Below are 21,502 nucleotides of genomic sequence, written 5' to 3'. Positions count from 1 at the left end.
AGGTTCGCAACATCTTGGAAGGAAGAAAAGGAATGAGCTATATGAAAAGAGTTTTGTCACTTTTAAGCATTGATAGCAAAGTATCAGCAAGTGCTTCCTCATTTATATAGCATTATTCATCCTTAGTATGACCTTTATAAACGTAGATAAATTACTATGACTATAATTTTAATTATGAATATTACTAGCAGTAATGCAGGAACAGTAATAGCTGTAAATGTTGTAATAGTAACAGATGGATAAATATATCTGTATTTAGAAATGACTCACATCCAGAGTCTCAATAAAGTTCTTGTAAAATCTTCTAACAAACACTGAAACTACGGATGTTTCCTTTACATTTTTTAGTTAGTTTTCCAAGTTCACAAAATAGTTTCTGTTGAAATTTTATTCATAAGTCTATTTTTAAATGTATTTAAGTAAAATGTTTTTTTCCACATCCAGTTTTAATTTTTAGTTTGAATTTAGCTATAATAAACTTGCTAAGTAGTATAAACATCTCAAACATTATTTTAGTATGCAAACATTTATGCAGACAGAAGAAAGAACATTGGAAAGAACCACTGTTTGGAGGAAGTCACATTGGCAGGGACATACTGAGTTGCCCATTTGGAATTTCCATATCTGAAAGACAGATATTTTATTGTGTCCAGAGAAGGCAAATTTTTTTTTAAAAAAATCCCTGATTTGCATCAGTAGTGCATCACACGGGATGAAGTGAGACAAGTAAAACTATGAGAGGCAGCTGATCACATGGGCACAATGTCATGGAAATATATTGAGTCATTTCACATAAGGCTGTTTGTTGTTTGAACGTCACCTGCCATTCCCCATAAATAATTAGTAGAACATCTTTTACATATTGCCCTGCCTGTTTTTCTCAGATTCGAATGAAAAAAAAAAAAAAGCCCTTTCCAAGCTCGCCCTGGCTTTTGTTTCAGTCTACCCCATGTGCGAAGGGTAAGTTTTCATCCAGTGTTTACTGTTACTAGCTGAGCTTTTCAAGCACTTGATGAAAATTTCCTTTTTATGATTAACTGCATTAATCACTAATACTACACTTCCATCTCTCATGGGTATTATTTGTCCATTTACATTGCCATGAACAATATATGACCAGTGCTTGGAGTTTGATAATATGATATACTGTAATACTCTTTATTTTAGTGTTTTTTAGTCATGTGTCAACACTTTCTAAGACACTAATTTAGATTGAGTTAATGAGTTAAACATCTATCTTTTGGCTTTAAGTGTAATCTTGTGTTGGTGTAAGTTGTCTGTGGGGTCAGAAAGGTCACTGCATCACCAAGGATTTACCCCAGCAACAACCTCTTTCATTCAATAAGGCCAGCGAACGGGGGCATCTTACAATGATATCATCTTACTGGTAACACTGGGATATTGTCTGTGGCCAACTCCCAGTGGCCCACTTTGGTAGTTATACAGAATTGCAGGTATGCAGGAAATCTTCACACTTAAGAAGGTGGTTTACATATTCTAGGACGTGCTTGTGTGACTTCTCTGGACTGATATAAGGATTAGAATCATAACCATATCACATATATGAACAAAAAACCCTTTGCTTGATATGTTTTTTGTGTGTTCGATATGCGTGAGCTCCCCAAGGCTCAGGTGTAACAAATACAAGCCTCAACTCAAAAGGTATTGGGTTTCTACCTGGTAGAGTCTGGCTGGCTTTTTTCAGCTTCTGTTACCAAGCTGCTCTCATCACTAATTTATGTTTTCTTTGCTGCAAAGCTTTGAGTGGCTGGTTGGTTGGATGGTTGGTCAGCTAAACGGTCGGGGAGGACAGTGTTTTTCTCTCTTTCTGAGCAGTGCACCACCAGGGCTCCTAGGGGAGGACCCAGCTTAAGTTGGGGCTGATGCAGACCGGAGAGGCTATGAGCCCGCAGGACTCCAAGGCAGCAGGGGCCGAGGCCACGGAGGAGCAGAAGGCCCAGAACCAGAGCCAGAGTCAGGGGTGTCCGGAGCCCACAGCGCCTCCGCTCCCTCCCCCTTCACCGCCACCAGCAGGGCCACCAGAATACCCCAGACCTAAGCTCATCTTCCACACCCAGCTGGCTCATGGGAGTCCCACAGGCCGTATTCATGGATTCACTAATGTCAAGGAGCTGTATGCCAAGATCGCAGAAGTGTTCAACATCTCCCCCTCAGAGGTACAACTACACTTGGCTATGGATGCAATAAAATAATAAAGTGACATGTTCAGTTGTGGAAACACATTTTTAAAAACAACCATTTGGTTGTTTTTTTTTAACCAGTAGAAATTCAGGACTATCAGGCTAGTTGTGAACAGGTGTTAGGTTTCCATTCTCTGCTTCTTCTTTTTTTTTCCATGAAGCGCAACGATCATTTACTACTTACTGTCAGCCAGCATGTGTATTGGTTTGCACCTTGACCAGGACCAATAGCGGAAAGAAATAACCATATAAGGACTTCTTATCAGTTAACAAACATCTAACGTGACAGGCTACAGTTATAGAGTCCTAAAAAAAACAAAACAACAACAACAGGAGGAAATAATTTTATTTTGAAAGGTGATTAACCCACAAAGTAGGGTAGACAAAAAGATATTGTGTGCTTAGTCACTCATAGGAATATAACACTGCGCCTGTTTTTATGAATAGAACTGAATACCTATTTTTTCTAACTGGAAAAGTAGTCATTCTCAGTAAATTCTAAAAGAAATATTTGACACATTAGATAGTTGTTAAAGCTCGTGTAGACTTAAAAACGTATTAGAGCACAGTCATGTAAAGTATCACAATTTGAGTAGATAATATAACTTACAGTATATATATTTTCTTTTCCCTCACAATAATTAATAGACAACTAAATAGCTCACTTGTAGCTTTGTAGATTACCAAATTGTTGCTTGCAATTAGGTTACAGAAGAATCTGCTCATAAAGCCTGTAATCCTTGAGTTGAGACCTTGACTGGGAACCTTTGGAAGGCCTGGATGGAGCAGTCTGTTACGGCCCTGAGTGCTAAACATGGTAAAAGGCAAATTATTTTAAGATGGCCATTTAGATTAAATTCAGCCAGAGCAGGTGTTAATAGACGCAACAAAGAAAGAGTAGGAGGAAACAGTAAAACAAAACAAAAAAACAACATAATTAATAAAGATATACACAAATGATTTGCACCAGTACACATATATAAACTGAAAAGACTTGAATGCAGCATTTGCTGCTATTTTTGCTTCATTCCATAGCTGATTGAACACACTTGGCAATAGAACATCACTCTTCAACTCTGGCCCTATCAGCTAGTTATCAGCTATAAAGGCCAACCATGAAGGCTTTCAGCATAACTGATAGATATAAACGTAAGATTAAGCCAAGGAGACCAAGTTACATTTCATAGTAAATGACCTTGACGTTCTTGTTGGGCACCCGCCAACCATGACTGTGACACATGCAATCACATGAAAAAACATGCTGCACGCAATGTTCAACCTTGTTAAAGTAACCTTTGACATGCAATATCTGTTTTAGAAGGAAACAATCAACTGATCCTCACTAACACAAAATATGCGATTACTTTAGATAAGTGTTAAAATCATTCCCTTAGTATAATTTTTACTTTATCTTTTTGTTCTATTTACATTGATTTACAATACTAATAATGTATAATGAAATACATTTACATAGTCTGATATTACAAACACAGCCCTGCAACTCAGAAGATCAAGCTGTAAAAAGTAACCTGTAGCTGTAGAATATATTGCAAACACTTCCCCATCTGAAGTTGTCAGCCATGTCATGTCACATCCAAGAATTCAGCAACAAATAAACATACAAACAACAACAAAAAGCTGCTTACTAAGTGAGGAAATAATACAGATTCATGAATTACCTTGCAACAAATACATCAACAAATACGTCTTTTTTTAATGTGAAATATATTTGGTCAGGGTAGACTGCAAAAGAACAAACACTCTCCCTGCTATACAGAGAGACTTTATGATTAAATGTTACTAGTTTATTTACTTTAACAACATGCACTGTATAACTGCCTAAAATCCAATTGCATGCAGACAGTGAAAAGTGTCCTTGAGCTCAGATGGAATCAATAGCAATAGCATAGAGTTATTGTAAAGCCAGGTATCAGAGAAGACTTTGGACGACAGTAAGACGTTTGCCAAGGCAGTTATTATGAAAAAAGAAAAAAGTCAACGCAAGTTATCTCGAATGTCTGTTTATGAAAGAAAACTGAACTTTGACATCTGCTCGCACAGTTTGCGAAAGCTCAAGTTCTCAAATAATCATGGACAAGATATTCTACATTCAAAGGTTCAGTCACACAGTTTTAAACATACTCGTTTAAAACACAATTGTTTCAATGCATGGGTGACGTTAAAAAGGCGATCTTGAGAGCTTTTTTTTTTTTTAGAAAAGGATTTGGATCTGTAGTGTGAATCAGCAACAAGTATGGTTGTGTGATCTTGTAAAGCAGAAGGAAAAAACGTGTATTACTACTCAACCTGCATGTATGTTGTGGCTTAATAGTTTTGTATGAAGTTGAAACTTTTAAATGAAGTTTCTTAATCATTCACCGCTGGATGTGCTGCAGATATCGCACTCATAGCTGAAAACAACATGACCACAAATTCAGCTAAGCTTATTATTTGGCTCTACTGCCCTCTGCTGTCTAATGTATGTACAGCACAGCTTGAGAAATTTCGATGCGGTCCATTTGCTTTTGTAATAAAACAAGAGGAAGTTAATGAAAGAACAAGAGAGGCTGCAGGGTTACAGTTTTATGGTCATGCATTCAGTGGCAATTAGATTTTAATACCAACAAATGTGCTTAAATCAGTCCAGTATTAGAAATAATAGAAATAATACTATTAACACATGCTTAATCTAACAAAGATCAGTCCCATAGCTTATTAATTTTTGTGAGTCTTTATACTGGCTACAGTATTTTTCACTTTACTTTACCTAATATATATATATATATATATATATATATATATATATATATATATATATATATATATATATATATATATATATATATATATATATATATATATATATATATATATTCCTTCTCCTCAGATCCTGTTCTGCACTCTCAACTCTCATAAAGTGGACATGCAGAAACTACTGGGGGGACAGATTGGACTGGAGGACTTCATCTTTGCCCATGTAAGAGGGGAGACCAAAGAGGTGGAAGTGACAAAGACAGAAGATGCACTGGGTCTCACGATCACAGACAACGGGGCTGGCTATGCTTTCATCAAGGTGGATGAGAAGTTGTTGTTTTGGTTTTTTTTTTACCAATTGCTGCAACATTTTGAGTTTTTTGTGATGATTAATAAGACAAACAGAGCAGAAACTCCACTCTTCAGCTGGTCATTGCTACCTTACAGTAAGAGGCCACAGAGGTGTTCGAAAAGATAAAACCAAGGACATTTTTAGGACGTCATTAAAGTTAGATAAATCCACTTTTCTGAGAAACTTTAACAATCTAACCAGAATAAAAGTCAAACAAATTAAAATCCAATTTCCTTTTTTTGGTCATATTGCAATAATAAAAATATGTCATTGTAAAATCTGTAATGATTACACTAGTTGTAATATGTCAATGCAATGTGCTTTCTCCCCCCCCAAAAAGCTGATAACTCACATCATAGTCATATACTGTATTTAGTCAAATCTTTGTCTTTCAGAGGATAAAGGAAGGCAGCACCATCGACCAGCTGAAGACAGTATGTGTTGGAGATCACATCGAGGCCATCAATGACCAGAGCATTGTAGGGTGTCGGCACTACGAGGTTGCAAAGATGCTAAAAGAGCAACCGAGAGGCGTACCCTTCACTCTTCGACTTGTGGGACCCAAGAAAGCCTTTGGTAAGTAGAACATGGTGGATATTTGTTTTAATTTAATTGTAAATTTAGACTTTAATATGGGTGTTTTGACTTGAACTCGCTTAGAGCCTTAGATGACACTGGGTCTGCACACAAAAACTATTAAAATTCAGTAGTTTTAAAAATATTCATACTAAAAGTGTCAGTACTATTACTTCCTGGCCTTTGCATTCACTCACCGACCTACATTAAAGTTTATGTATAGTTATGTGATTCAGTAAGAACCAGCAGGGTTCCTGGTGCTAAAACAATGGGAAAAAACTGTGATTTATAGCATGGCATGGCTATTTAATATTGTAAGCACACCAACTTCCCCTGGTACAACAGCCCACAGAAAGTGGACACTAATAGCTTATTGCCACCCTGCCTGACATTGTCCTCAGCTGTTGATGGGGTTAGTACTCCTCAGATGTTTTTCATAACTCATCAGCAAAAACAGAAAGAGGATGCAGGGATATTTCACTGGCAGTCTGCCAGTGGGCCTTGAACTCCCGTTAAACTTTCCAGCCACAGTTAATTGACCGGTGTTACAGTAGTCAGCTGCAATGACCATGTGTGAAATATAAATTAAGAATGCAGACAAATATAAATGAATTCACTTTGTGTTCATAGACTGAGTCTATAATACTGCAGACAAATATAAACTAATAATGTTTTGCCTTCTCAGTTTTTATTTCTCTTTGTAAAACAACTGTCGTCTCACTTACTGAGTAAAATTTAATGCACATATCTAATAAAAAAAGGCTGTGAATGATTTTTACAGTTGTTGTTGTTAACCCTGGGGAACAATTAATCACAAATCTCAAAAAGGAATACTGGAAACACCATTTAGACAGGAACACGTGCATCACTTGCATGGAGGCAGACATTTATTTTTCTGTCCTTACGGTCTAATTCTCACTTTAAGCAGCACAACACTATCTGCAGTTATTGTAGTAGGGTCTCTACCTTACAAACTAAAGCACCTTGAGGTGACTACTGTTGTGCCTTGGTGATAAATGCATAACACTGAATTAATTGAATCCTTAATCTGTTAAAGGTCTAGAGTATATTTCACCAAAACCGGGTGTTAGGTTGAAATTGTTAAATGTTGTCATTGTGTTACTTAAATTTGTAAGTCTTGGTTCAAACTGTATAATCAAAGACATTCCTTTGTTTCTAACCCCCTCCCCAGCCTGTTGAATGGTGGGGGAGGCTGTAGTGTTTTATTATAGGCACATCCTAGGTGAAGGTTCTGTTTTCTTGTTTAGTAAACTTCCTGCCTTTATGACCCTTTGGTGAGCAGGTGGTCACACACACACACACACACACACACACACACACACACACACACACACACACACACACACACACACACGCACACACACACACACACACACATACATTCTCGCACATGCATACACACAAATACAAGGGCCCGACACACCACGGGGTTGTTACAATGGGTGTGGTGCCTGTGTAAACTGTAACTGTATTCAATAAAAAGGCTGCAAGGAAGGCTGTTTATTTGAAGTTGGCTAGGAAACAGGTGAGGAGCGTTCAGCTCTAAGAGCCTGGTTCTGACCAGCCTCCCTTGCTAGCAAGTAAAATCGATTGATTGCTGTTCGTCTTACTTCGTTAAGTCTCTAAACCAGCGGGGCCTGTGGAAGCACAGACCCAACACCGGGCTCCATCCCTACCTAATCCTAAACCTAAAAGGGCTTCAGCTCTGTCCCAGGTCAGGGACAAGTTGCTGCTTCAAGTGGAGGACTAAGTATCTCAGGGTCTTGTTCACAAGTGAGGGGAGCGGGGAGGAGGAGATAGACAAGATAGACAAGCAACAGACAAACTGGTGCTGCAGCTGCAGTGATGGATGCTGTGCCAGTCTGTTGGTGAAAAGAAAACAGAGCATAAAAGCGAAACTCTTGATTTACCGGTCAATCTACGTCTGTACCCTCACCTAAGGTCATGAGTTTGGGTAGTGACTGAAAGAACAAGATCGCGGATACAAGTGGTGGAAATGAACTGGGTGGCCTGTCCCTTAGAGATTTGGTGGGGAGTTTGGTCATTCGGGAGGGGTTGAGAGTCAGGGGTGCTTCCAGAATTTTTTCATAGGGGTAGCAATATGGGGACCACTAAAAATATAACCCCCAAAACAGTTAATGTTTCAGCGCATAATGGGGTGTCTTCCTTTGTGTCGTGCTCATGTTTATTAAAATTATTACCACCATAGGACTATCTTACTAGGAGTGCCACTAGGGGGCCAGCAAATTTTGGGGGGTGGCCAGTGCCCCCTGGTTTCCCCTTAGTTGCACCCTTGTCCAGAAAGGAGCAAGTTGAGGTGGTTATAGCATCTGATAAGGATGCCTCCTGGGCGCCTCCTAGGTGAGGTGTTCTGGGCATGTCCCAACTGGAGGAGGTCCCAGCAGCACACCCAGGACATGCTGGACAGATTACATTACTTGGCTGGCCTGAGAAAACCTTGGTGTTCCCTGCACAAGCTGGAGGAGGTGGCCAGGGATAGGGAGGGCTGGGCTTCTCTGCTTAGACTGCTGCCCCCATGACCCGGCCTTGGATAAGCAGAAGAAAATGGATAGATGGATGGATGGCAGTGCGCTCATGAGAACAGCCTTCTGAGTTACATTCCTAACCCCCTTGTCTCAAAAATATATAGTCAGCTTGTCAACGTTATGTGGACTGAATTGTTGTGTGAGAATTGTTCTGTGGGATCTGTTGCAAAGTAACAGCAAAACGTTCGAGAAAAAATGGAAAAAAGGAGCAAATGTCTTCTAATAAAGAGAAACTGATAGCAGACTCACGGCACGGCTGTCACGGTCTGCAGAGGCAGGTCGTGCGGTGGTGTGTGTAATGGACCCAGGAGCGTACACAAGTGAGTAGACGGGAGTGAGTTTAACAGAAAGCGAGCCTTTAATATGACTGAAGACCAGGAATACAAACACAGCAGGGATAGCGTGGCTAAACTATAACTAAACTGGGAAAACTAATACTGTGACAAACTAAGAGAACTCTGAGACGAAGATGATCACAAAAGACTGATCGTGAAAACATGGGGGTGAGAACACAGACGACGCGACACAGACTGTACGAAACACAGAGACTAAATACACATGAGGGAAGATCAGGGGAAGTGGATGCACACGGGGAACACAGGTGACACTGATAATCATAACAAGACACGGCAGGAGTGAACGTAACACTGATGGGAGATGGGCAAAGTAAAGCAGGAAGTACACAGAGGTTCAAACAGGAGGAGAGAGAGCACGGGGAGAACGCAGACATAACGGGCTGGGGAAAACATAGAATAAAGCACAAAGAGAGACGAGGGCTCATAAATACACAGAGGGGCACACAGGGGGTAAGAGTCACGAAGGGAAAACACATAAGGAACAACGTAACAGATCAACCCAGGAAGCATGGCCTAAATAAAGAACAAAATACAAAAATACATGAAAACTAAGAATACTGGGCCCACATGGCCCAGGACCATGACACCGGCAGACTGCCATCTGCCTGGATGGTCTGGGCTTGGAGATGGGAAGGGAGAAAAGAAGACATAAACCATGCTAACACAGCGATAAAGAGTGAAGGGCGGGAGAGAGAGAAAAGACATAGCAGCTCATTTTTCACACTCTTGCAGAGTCACTGCCAAAGAAATTAAGTAAAGTAAATGTTTGATCCAAATGTACATGTTGTGCTTTCACTGTTTTATAGAGCTCAAAAGGTACTTTTATTTACATTTCACTCAAATGTCTGCCAGGAAATAAAAAGAAGTGGTTAGCAGGTTCATCAGCTAATAGTGATTTGACAAGCCACCTTGTGCTGTATTTGCTTTTATGTCATGTTACAGTCTGACAAGCTTGTTTAAGCTGACATCAGCGGCACTGTGGTGCCTCTATGCTACACACATCAAATCTCTGTGCCTTTCAAACAGCAAAGGTCCTTAACAGCATGAGGTATCTCTTTATGAAAAATAGTTTACCTGTCAACAGTTCGGTGAGTTGTTGATTTATTGCATCCTCGTTACAATATATAGAGGAAACACCTTACTCTCCTTTCCTAAGTGAATCTGAGTGGTTTGGAGCCTCATTGTCCACCGCACGCTTATCAGACAGGAAACCAAATCCATGGTTAACTGGCTTACTTCCTGCAACAGATCGGTATCTCGTAACATGTTGTCACATCTCTGTTAACAGATATTCCAGTCATTTTGAGAATGCAATACACATCAAAATACTAGCATAGAATAAAGATGCATAATTATGATTGGAATGGATTACAACGTGGATTAGTTTGCTTTTGAAGCTGTCGTGTTATGTTGTTACTGTTTTGCAGCTATCTCTCATGGTCAATGAGGACATGACAATTTAGAACCCAAGCTGAGTGGCATCCCCATATCAAGCTCCTTTAATAAACCCGGCAACGTTCCAGTATATCACATTGTGCTTTCAGTCTCCACCTCTTTTGTATGTGTGTGTGAACTGTCACAGTGTGGTGTGACCCTCTGCATCACAGTGACAAGAGCAGAAACAAATCCCCTCATCTCACTGGGTAAATCTGTCAATCGCAAGTCTTTCTAGGTGTGTTGGCAACTAAATGACTTGATTTAAAAATGAAAACATGCTGCCAAATGGCATTTTGATGGATTCGATTGAAAGTAAGATGATAAAGTATACTCGAATCCTAAAATTGTAACACATGTTGGTTCTCATACTCACACACATAGAGTTTAAAGCTAAAGTTGTTTTTTGTTTTTGTGTACATCATGAAGGTTTACTCAGTATTTGCAGAGTCTGTGGCTGGAGCTGCTGTATTACAAGGACAAAAAGTCACATAAAGTTCAGCTCCAATCAAGATGTGTCATATTTATCAATCATGTTTGACTCGCAGCAGGACAAAGATGCTACATACAGTAGTTGCTTCTGGAGTATCAGTTGTTTATACTGTTAGCATGACATAGCTGATGCTGATCTCTGACTTTACCCCTGAACTGTTATTTTCTCTTAGAAATTATTGAAATAACCAGATATGCATTTTAATGCAGACCTCAGGAGACATGGGCTCAAATGATTTCTCTGGGAAGTATTTAAGCATTGAGTTTAGTGTGTTAGTAGTGACCCTCAAGTGATCTGTTTTTCACATAGGGACAGGTAAGTTTGGATAGGTATTTTCCCCTATTACCTTCTAATAAGTAAAATAATAATTTAAAAGCACAATTTTGTAATTTTGATTGCGATCTGAAACATTTACAGTTTTTCTCAGTCGCTTTGGTGCTTTTCTCAGATCAAAATGAAAAATGAAAAGATCAAAATCTCAAAACCGTTAGTGCAACCTCCACAACATTTAGTAATTTGTGCACATCATAGTAGCAATTTCTCCTTCCTCTGAACAAATTGCAAATGCTCTTGGACACGTTTGAGTTGCTTTCATACAGTTTTCTGCCATCGACCACATTATCATTTGCTTATGTCATGTCAGTCAAAATAAACTATACTTTTGGATGCTAAATAGTCGTTCCCAATAAAACCAATAGTCTTTATTTCATTGCTTGAGTCATTACATTCAAAATTGGTGAATTAGTTTTCAAATGCTGTCAAAAAAATGTTATACCTTTTTTCCATTATTTTTTCCTGTCCCTGAAATTGAACAATTTCTCTCATGCCATAGTCCCTGAGAATGAGAGGGGTGGAGGTCAACTCAACAAGTATGTTGTTGTGTGGGATAATGTCCCTTTTCACTACTCACATCTGGTCAGACAGCGGTTTGCAGCACATGACAGAATGCCTGTTGAATATCTCCCTCCCTACTCCCCATTCCTTAATCCGATAGAGGAGTTTTTGTCTGCCTGGAGGTGGAAGGTTTGTGACCAGCATTCACAAATGGCCCTGCTAGCAGCCATGGATGCAGTATCTGTTGTGATGTAGATGGGAATATGTGGCCAGACAGACAGGAATGTCTGAATGTGCCAGAATGATTTACGTATGTTCATTTACAATATATACTGTTATATTGTTCACATTTGTGCACAGCTCTACCAAAAAGGGTGTTTCTCATGTTTATTCTAAATATGCGACTGTTGAGTATTTTTCTTTTGCACAATGTTGTAGAATTACAAACATCCTACACAGTAAAAATGTGAAACATACGTATTCAGTGTCTTGTACTCACTTACTTCCATAACTACAGGAATGTCTAACTCTACTGTAGATTTGATTGTACATGGCTGTGCAAAAAGTGTATAATGCTGTCTTGAGCATTTTCAGGTAGTGTCACCGAGTTCTGACCTTTTTTTTTGCATTGGAAGACAATGAGAGAATACTGTACACTGTCATAATGAAAACATGACAAAGCCATTTGATTATCTTGTTCATCAAGATGGTTCAAGACTTCTCATTTTGATGACACTGACAGTTTCATTGACATGAATACTTGTTTTTGAGGAATGGATTATTGATTTTGAGCAAGTGACCTGCTTTTGCAGGTTATCCACTAGGTTTTGCAGCTTGCACTAGTTGTTTTGAGAAATACACTAACTGCTGTGCAAATGTTAATAGTGATCAGAGATAACGCGTTACTGTAATCCGATTACTTTTTTCAAGTAACGAGTAAAGTAAGGGATTACTATTGCAAAAACGGTAATTAGATTACTGTTACTTTCCCGTAGGAACGCTGCGTTACTGCGTTACTAAAACCGTGATTTTTTTGCGAGAACTCTCATGACAGTGACGTAAGCGAGTGCGACGTTCGTGACAACAGCTGTGTGCAGATCAACAATGGATCACATATCGATTGTGGGAGAGAGTATGAGCATGCAGCGTTTAAAGCGTGGAAGTACTGACCTTACTTTGAGTTTAATTCCATAAAAAGTGACAAAAACATTAGCGTCCATCGTGCGTGGGAAGAAAACTTCTTTTTGCAGCGAAAAAACCCCCTAAACTTCCAAGCAAGCACCGAGTGCGCAACGACGTAATGGGAAATTCACAGAGAAACTCGCGGATTCTACCACTGACTGCTGCGGCACACCTGCACCAGGGTAAACCTCCGCCTACCCCACTCCTGCTTTACAGGTGAAAATAGAGCAACAGGACCGCTAGTCTTTGATTTTATTTATTTTCTGCTGTGTTTTACTTGCATCTATTTGAAAGAGTGAGTGTAACAAAAAAAAATAAAAATTATGTGCTGGAATGTGCAGAAAATAGGTTTAAATATTAAACAAATTTCTTCCAGTCAGAGAATGTTGCATATAATTAAATTTTTGCTTGATGCATAAAGTTAAAAGGTTAAAACTAATAAAACAAGTTTTAAAAGGGGACCTTTCCATTTGATTACATTTTGTATGATGGATTATGCAGAAAAAGTAGAATTGGGCTCACATCACTATCAGTGTTGGTCAAGTTACTTGAAAATAAGTAATCAGTAAAGTAACGGGATTACTTTTTTGGGGAAGTAATCAGTAATTAGTTACTGACTACTTTTTTCAAGTAACTTGACCAACACTGATAGTGATGTGAGAAAAGCACCAAAGCGACTGAGAAAAACTGTAAGTATGAGAAATAAACAAAAAAGACTAAGAAATCAGGAAGGCAGGAAATTTAAAGTCCATGAATTTGTCTACTTCTCCAACAACTTTCCATAGTTGGAAATATTTGCAGAAAAACTCTTGTGTTTCAGCTCAGGTACCTTTTAATATTTTTAATCTTAAATCTCTTACTTTAGGAAAAGTCATTAAATTTCAGGCTAAAAAAAAATGAAAGAAATATTTTCTGCATTTTTAATGCTATCCAATGTCAAAATGGGTCAAATGTGACCTGAACAATATGTAAAGGTTAAATATGTTTAATTTTTTTTAAACAAAAGTATAAAAAAACACACTGACACTGACTTAATTCCAATTTTCTGTCAGTTATGGAGTCCCCAGTTCATCAACACTTTGCTATTAAAAAACAAACAAACTATATTCTGTAAAAATCAACAGACGAGGGTTATTTGAATGTAATTTTCTTTGTATGTGTGTTAGTGTTTCATTTATATTTCCATGAAATGATTGAAAACCATCATTAATCAGATATGAACATTTTAGAATATCTCTCATAGGTTCAGGGCAGCATTTCGGTAAGATGAACACAGAATAATCAAGAATGTGTTGTTGTTTAAAATAAAATGGGGCTCAAAATTGCCCCACTGAGGGTTAAAGATATGCACAGCAATGCAGAGACAAATAAAAATACAAATCCATTTGAATTCACAGATGCCGGCAATGTTGCTTTTCAATTACTGTACAGTGCACAGATTATAATGATGCAGGTCTTAGCAAATGATTTGGGGTGAACGTTTTTAACACAAACACATTCATCAACTCAACAGCCAACAGTGACACTGGAAATACATTAGACAAGAACCTGCTAAAGATATCACACAAACAAGACTGACTCCAGCACAGTGGGCTAGAGTTCTTTTAGATTTTCACAGGATGCGATATCACTTCCAAATAAGGAATGGAAATCTTTAAGCATCGTTATAGTTGTCTTTCTTTTCCAAAAAACTGTGTTGACAGTGATGTGTTGGAAGGAACACATCAGCCTCTTGGGAAAAAAATCGAAGAATATATTCATAGTTTGCAAGAAGAAAAAAAATCAATGTTACACAATTAACATCATGCTACTTCTAACCAAATAAGCATTTGACGTTGATTAATGATTGTTGTTCTGCGTGTGTGGTTAGACATGATTGGAATGAGGACTAGAGCGCCAAAGTCTAATGAGGGCAAGATGGTGAATGGGAAGGAAACCCTGCGACTAAGGTCCAAGGGTTCTGCTACAGTTCAGGAAGTGGTGAGTTTTACGTCCTGCCGGACAATGACTGATTACATTTTCAGATGTTCTCAGTGTGCGTTTACACACACACAGAGCTCATATAGAGCATTTTAAATAAGTAACTGAACTGTTTGACTCCACTCACACACAAACAAGCAAACGAAACTCTTTCACAGGAAGTGATCTTTATAAAAAAAATTATCATTTCCTCCCACACAAGTGTTTAATGGTTGAACCACCGATCATTTTGTTGACTGCCTTTTTCTAATTATGTCTCATGGTTTTCACACACTTGACACAGAGCTATAGCACCATATTAGTGCTTTTTAGTAATATTTTAAATATGTGGGCTTTAGAGTTTCAGTTTTTCATCAAATAAACCCTGTGGCAGTCATAAGAGACTAGAAAAAGAAGAGAGAACTAGTTGTGCATGTCTACACTTACGTACATGTCTTTCATCTGTAGAGCACGAAATAAACAAGACTGAGTGTGATCAGATTATTTGAGTGAGCAGAGTGCTTCTTGTTTGATTTAATCAAAGTGTCTTAAATTAAGTCTTCTTTATTAGGTTGGAAAAAAAAATCTTGGAAATCATTTTCTTTATGCTGCATATTTTACATTATACTGATCTGGAATGAGATCAAACAGAATATATAAACATATTTACATGATTTCATAATAAGGATAATTACTCTATGGATTTTTAACATTAAGGACTTCATCATCCATAGATGCTCATATAGCTTTATAACAGTAAATTAAAAACAAAGTCCCTGACAAAGGAGCAATCCATGCTGTCTTAGATCCTCTGCCACCATGTTTATCATAGTATTGCACACTTTTGTTCATATGTTTTATGCCAGCAGAATGAATTTGAAGAACGAGCCACCAAAAAAGTGGATGACCTGTTGGAGAGCTACATGGGCATCAGAGACTTGGAGCTGGGTAAGACTTGCCAATTAACATTTTTGTCCTTAAAATAAATGTAATCTTCACTAGTTGATAGGAAAGAGCTGCTAGCAAGGGGTTTCTGTTCAGCATTATTTGGTGAAATCTGATGCAAAGAGGCTTCTGCATCACACTGTTCTGATCACTCCTATTAGTAATTAGACTTGGGAAAATATGATGCAAATTGGAACCATGCAACTTTTGTCTTACTGGTGAAACCAACACATTTCAAAGGGAGTGACTTTTACTTTGATAAGATAAGATAAGATAAGATAAGATAAGACCTTATTGATCCCACGATGGGGAAATTTTTGCGCCACCTCAGCTCAGGTACAGATATCAGAAGGAAATACAAAAATACAAATAAGTACAATCAATGAAAAAAGTAAGATAATACACTACATACAATGGTAGCATACACAGTATGTGATTATGGATATGGTTGGAAATATGCAAGACATAAACTATATAGCTTGACATAACTATTGTACCACTATTATTCCTATGTATAGACATATACACACACACATGTACACACTAAATATACATATGTATACATATACATACATATATACCTGCACGTCCATACACACCGGTGACCGTGGATGTTCACAGTGTCCAGTGACTTATGACATTGTGATTGAGGAGTATTAGAGTCTAACTGCTGTTGGGATGAATGATCTGCGAAAGCGCTCCTTCCTGCAGCGAGGGTGTTTCAGTCTCTGACTAAAGGAGCTGCTCAGCCCACTCACATACTCATGCAGTGGGTGATGTGGGTTGTTCACGATGGATGTCAGCTTTACTAACATCCTCCTCTCGCCAACCACCTCCACACTCCAGGGGACATCCCAGCACGGAGCTAGACCTCCGCACCAGTTTGTCAATCCTGCTCCTGTCCCTGTCCGTGCATCCACTCCCCCAGTTATATGATAGTCTCTGTTTCCAGTATGAATCCTTCTGATCACTACTTGTTGACTAGTTAGCAGACAAGTCAGCATCTTCCATGCAAATGTGCTGGAAACAAAAGTAGCCACAGGTAAAGTTTTTGATGCTGGACCATGAGACTGCCAGCAACCACTTGGCAACCAGTTGTGGACTACAGGGAGTGCAGAATTATTAGGCAAGTTGTATTTTTGAGGAATAATTTTATTATTGAACAACAACCATGTTCTCAATGAACCCAAAAAACTCATTAATATCAAAGCTGAATGTTTTTGGAAGTAGTTTTTAGTTTGTTTTTAGTTTTAGCTATTTTAGGGGGATATCTGTGTGTGCAGGTGACTATTACTGTGCATAATTATTAGGCAACTTAACAAAAAACAAATATATACCCATTTCAATTATTTATTTTCACCAGTGACACCAATATAACATCTCCACATTCACAAATATACATTTCTGACATTCAAAAACAAAACAAAAACAAATCAGCGACCAATATAGCCACCTTTCTTTGCAAGGACACTCAAAAGCCTGCCATCCATGGATTCTGTCAGTGTTTTGATCTGTTCACCATCAACATTGCGTGCAGCAGCAACCACAGCCTCCCAGACACTGTTCAGAGAGGTGTACTTTTTCCCTCCTTGTAAATCTCACATTTGATGATGGACCACAGGTTCTCAATGGGGTTCAGATCAGGTGAACAAGGTGGCCATGTCATTAGTTTTTCTTCTTTTATACCCTTTCTTGCCAGCCACGCTGTGGAGTACTTGGACGCGTGTGATGGAGCATTGTCCTGCATGAAAATCATGTTTTTCTTGAAGGATGCAGACTTCTTCCTGTACCACTGCTTGAAGAAGGTGTCTTCCAGAAACTGGCAGTAGGACTGGGAGTTGAGCTTGACTCCATCCTTAACCCGAAAAGGCCCCACAAGCTCATCTTTGATGATACCAGCCCAAACCAGTACTCCACCTCCACCTTGCTGGCATCTGAGTCGGACTGGAGCTCTCTGCCCTTTACCAATCCAGCCACGGGCCCATCCATCTGGCCCATCAAGACTCACTCTCATTTCATCAGTCCATAAAACCTTAGAAAAACCAGTCTTGAGATATTTCTTGGCCCAGTCTTGACGTTTCAGCTTGTGTGTCTTGTTCAGTGGTGGTCGTCTTTCAGCCTTTCTTACCTTGGCCATGTCTCTGAATATTGCACACCTTGTGCTTTTGGGCACTCCAGTGATGTTGCAGCTCTGAAATATGAGTTATTTTGCACCTTGGTTTTTCCACACGCTTCTTGCGACCCTGTTGACTATTTTGAATGAAACGCTTGATTGTTCGATGATCACGCTTCAGAAGCTTTGCAATTTTGAGACTGCTGCATCCCTCTGCAAGATATCTCACTATTTTTGACTTTTCTGAGCCTGTCAAGTCCTTCTTTTGACCCATTTTGCCAAAGGAAAGGACGTTGCCTAATAATTATGCACACCTGATATAGGGTGTTGATGTCATTAGACCACACCCCTTCTCATTACAGAGATGCACATCACCTAATATGCTTAATTGGTAGTAGGCTTTCGAGCCTATACAGCTTGGAGTAAGACAACATGCATGAAGAGGATGATGTGGACAAAATACTCATTTGCCTAATAATTCTGTACACCCTGTATACAGTTTTATTTAGCAACCAAGGGGTCACTGACCGGTCAATAGGTCTGTGTGAATGGGAAATTTACAATTAATTTCACAATGATTGTTAGCAACTCCTAGCAACCACTCATAACCGGTCAGGGAATACACAGTTTTCCTTAATGAATGGATGGTTGCTAACTGGCCTCTAGCCCTGTATCTAGCCCTGTATTAATGGGGCATGGGCAGGGAAGGATCGAGTCCCTGACAAATGTAGAAACATAAAGGAACAAGCCATCAGGAGTTTGTTTTTACTCTTCCCAGTAACTCAATGTAAACAATGTTTAACCATATTTATTGTTTAATTTGACACAATTTTGAAGGATTTAGAATTTGGTGCTTTTATGGAGGAGAAGAAAAATGACAAAAATATCTTGTCTAGATGTGCACATGTTCTCAGCTGAAGGACTTTGCTCAGTTGTCAGGGAGAGTTAATACTTGTCATTTCATGCTCAGCTGAGCAACCTAGAGCTAGAGATGGCCATAAAGGCTAAAAGCTCCTGAAAAGAAAAACATTAAGTGGACCTTTTTATTTAGTCAGGGTTAATAATGGTAGAAATTGGCAACATCACTTGCTTTCATCCTTACTAAATATCACAAGAACTGCACAAGGATGAATAATGAGCAAGAATTGCGTTGAGAAGTTGAGAGTGATAGGAAATTGCCCTTTCCCAGACTCTCAAAGCCAGTGGCCTGATGTTGCATGAACCTCATCTAAAATAGGGCAATGATTTCTTACCCTGCTCTTCGCCCTGTTGTTTGCTTGGATCTCCTCCTAAAAAATATGTTTAGTTTCTTTTTCTTTTCTTTTTTTGAGAAAACCTGCATTAAAAAAGGGATGATATTTCAACACACATCGACATTCATGAATACACATCATTCCAGAGACAAGCCAATACCCGTGTTACTGTCTGCTTTTGTAAAATTAAACAGAATTGCAGTCTGAGTGTTTCTTGAGAAAAATGCTTGCACATTTTGTTTTTTTTACTTGGTGCCCCACGGCTTAAAGATTACAAGGTTACACCAGAATAACTGTAGATAAGAATTAGTAAATTATATATGTACATTCCTGTGTCCCATTTTCTCTGCAGCAACCACCATTGTGGAAGCGGGCAAAGACAAGAAGAACCCCGATGACTTTGCCGAGGCACTGGATTCAGTTCTGGGGGATTTTGCATTCCCTGATGTTTTTTTGTTTGATGTATGGGGAGCTATTGGAGATGTCAAAAATGGCAGAATCTAGATGTTTGTTGTACACATATGAGAGAAGAAGAGCTCTGTTCTCTGGTATATCAAGCTGCAAAAAGGTAAAACGTAGAAGTGCGTAAATATTGCCTTCCAGTCCCTATATTCATTTTGAATCACTTGCAATCATGGCCGCACTGTGATATTGTTTGAGAAATGGAATATTGCTAATTTGTGCATAACAGATTCTTAATGTTCTACTAAACTGGACTGTCAAATCTTTACAAGAAATACAATGCACAGTAATCTGCAGAGTAGTTTTTAATGCATTTGGCTAAATGAATAATCAGAAATTACTAATTCATCATCATTAGAAAGCTGTGATTGAATGTTTAATTAAAAAGAGATGCATTTAATAGAGGTCTTGACGTCTGCCACCAGGGTGCAACGGTATGTTATGAAACTGCAAGAGTTGGAATCAGCTGAGGAATCCAGAAAAAGCAGTTAGCACCAGTAAGTCTGTTTCACTTTGAAAGGAATTGCTGCGAAAACAGGAAAGAAACATTTACAGGACATTCAATCTTTCTCTCAGTTAATAACAACTAATATAAGGTAAATAAAAATGTGTGTTTTGGATTTTACCAAGTGTTCCAGAAAAAGGCATTGCAGCTTTAAATATTCTCAGTCTTGCAGTAGGTGACTGACCTGACTTGAACTTACAAAAAAAAGTAAAATAAAATAAAATAAAAAATAATCAAAGCTGTCATCTAAAAACTGAATACCAGGGGAGCAATCTAAATGTTCCTGCTCTGCAATACCTGTAGATTCCCACATGTGGAAACTGCTGTCAAACTCCATATTCGAACCATAAGCACCCACAGTCAAAAAGAAATCAAAAAAATATTTTGGTGGATTCTTGTGCTTGTATGTAAACTCTTACTCTTAGTTTTCCTTAAAAAATGGAAAGAATTTCTTGTGGTTGTTGAGAAAAGGAAAATGTTACATATTCATTAACATTGTACCATGTTTCACTGAGGGAGCCTTCAGTCTGTTTAAAAAAAGAGAGAGAGCAAATATACTATAGCAGTTTGTTGCAGCATTTCATTATCACTGCTCTTAGTTTCAGTGTGTAGATCTCGCTTTGTGTTTCTGCATTGGTTAGTATATCCAGTAAAAAAAAGGAAGCATTAACTTAACACTGGAGTGGCATATTTTTTTCTGCCTTACCATTTTGCATACATACAGTGGGGCAAAAAAGTATTTAGTCAGCCACCGATTGTGCAAGTTCCCCCACTTAAAATGATGACAGAGGTCAGTAATTTGCACCAGAGGTACACTTCAACTGTGAGAGACAGAATGTGAAAAAAAAATCCATGAATCCACATGGTAGGATTTGTAAAGAATTTATTCGTAAATCAGGGTGGAAAATAAGTATTTGGTCACCTCAAACAAGGAAAATCTCTGGCTCTCACAGACCTGTAACGTCTTCTGTAAGAAGCTTTTCTGTCCCCCACTCGTTACCTGTATGAATGGCACCTGTTTGAACTCATCATCTGTATAAAAGACACCTGTCCACAGCCTCAAACAGTCAGACTCCAAACTCCGCCATGGCCAAGACCAAAGAGCTTTCGAAGGACACCAGGAAAAGTATTGTAGACCTGCACCAGACTGGGAAGAGTGAATCTACAATAGGCAAGCAGCTTGGTGTGAAAAAATCAACTGTGGGAGCAATCATCAGAAAATGGAAGACATACAAGACCACTGATAATCTCCCTCGATCTGGGGCTCCACGCAAGATCTCATCCCGTGGGGTCAAAATGATCATGAGAACGGTGAGCAAAGATCCCAGAACCACACGGGGGGACCTGGTGAATGACCTGCAGAGAGCTGGGACCAAAGTAACAAAGGTCACCATCAGTAACACACTACAACGGCAGGGAATCAAATCCCGCAGTGCCAGACGTGTTCCGCTGCTGAAGCCAGTGCATGTCCAGGCCTGTTTGAAGTTTGCCACAGAGCACATGGATGATACAGCAG

The 21,502-nt window shown here is 38.9% G+C and overlaps 1 protein-coding gene across 2 annotated transcripts; it reads left to right on the top strand.

The window, feature by feature from the left end:
- The first annotated feature begins 1,849 nt into the window (after nt 1-1,849).
- Nucleotides 1,850-20,732, top strand: gipc3 (GIPC PDZ domain containing family, member 3). 2 transcript variants are annotated; one of them, XM_080882515.1, is made up of 6 exons: nt 1,850-2,177; nt 5,089-5,274; nt 5,703-5,883; nt 14,620-14,729; nt 15,578-15,656; nt 19,372-20,732. In XM_080882515.1, exons 1-6 carry the CDS (start codon nt 1,884-1,886, stop codon nt 19,521-19,523), a joined length of 1,002 nt encoding a protein of 333 aa, XP_080738641.1. In that variant the 5' UTR covers nt 1,850-1,883; the 3' UTR covers nt 19,524-20,732. The 2 variants fall into 2 exon arrangements, with proteins under 2 accessions (XP_080738641.1, XP_080738640.1); XM_080882514.1 differs by having other exon boundaries at nt 15,575-15,656.
- The last annotated feature ends 770 nt before the right edge of the window (nt 20,733-21,502 follow it).

The sequence above is a fragment of the Rhamphochromis sp. 'chilingali' genome, assembly GCF_963969265.1.
Source record: "Rhamphochromis sp. 'chilingali' genome assembly, chromosome: 5".
NCBI lineage: Eukaryota > Metazoa > Chordata > Actinopteri > Cichliformes > Cichlidae > Rhamphochromis > Rhamphochromis sp. 'chilingali'.
This window is presented reverse-complemented; position numbering and strand designations above follow the sequence as displayed.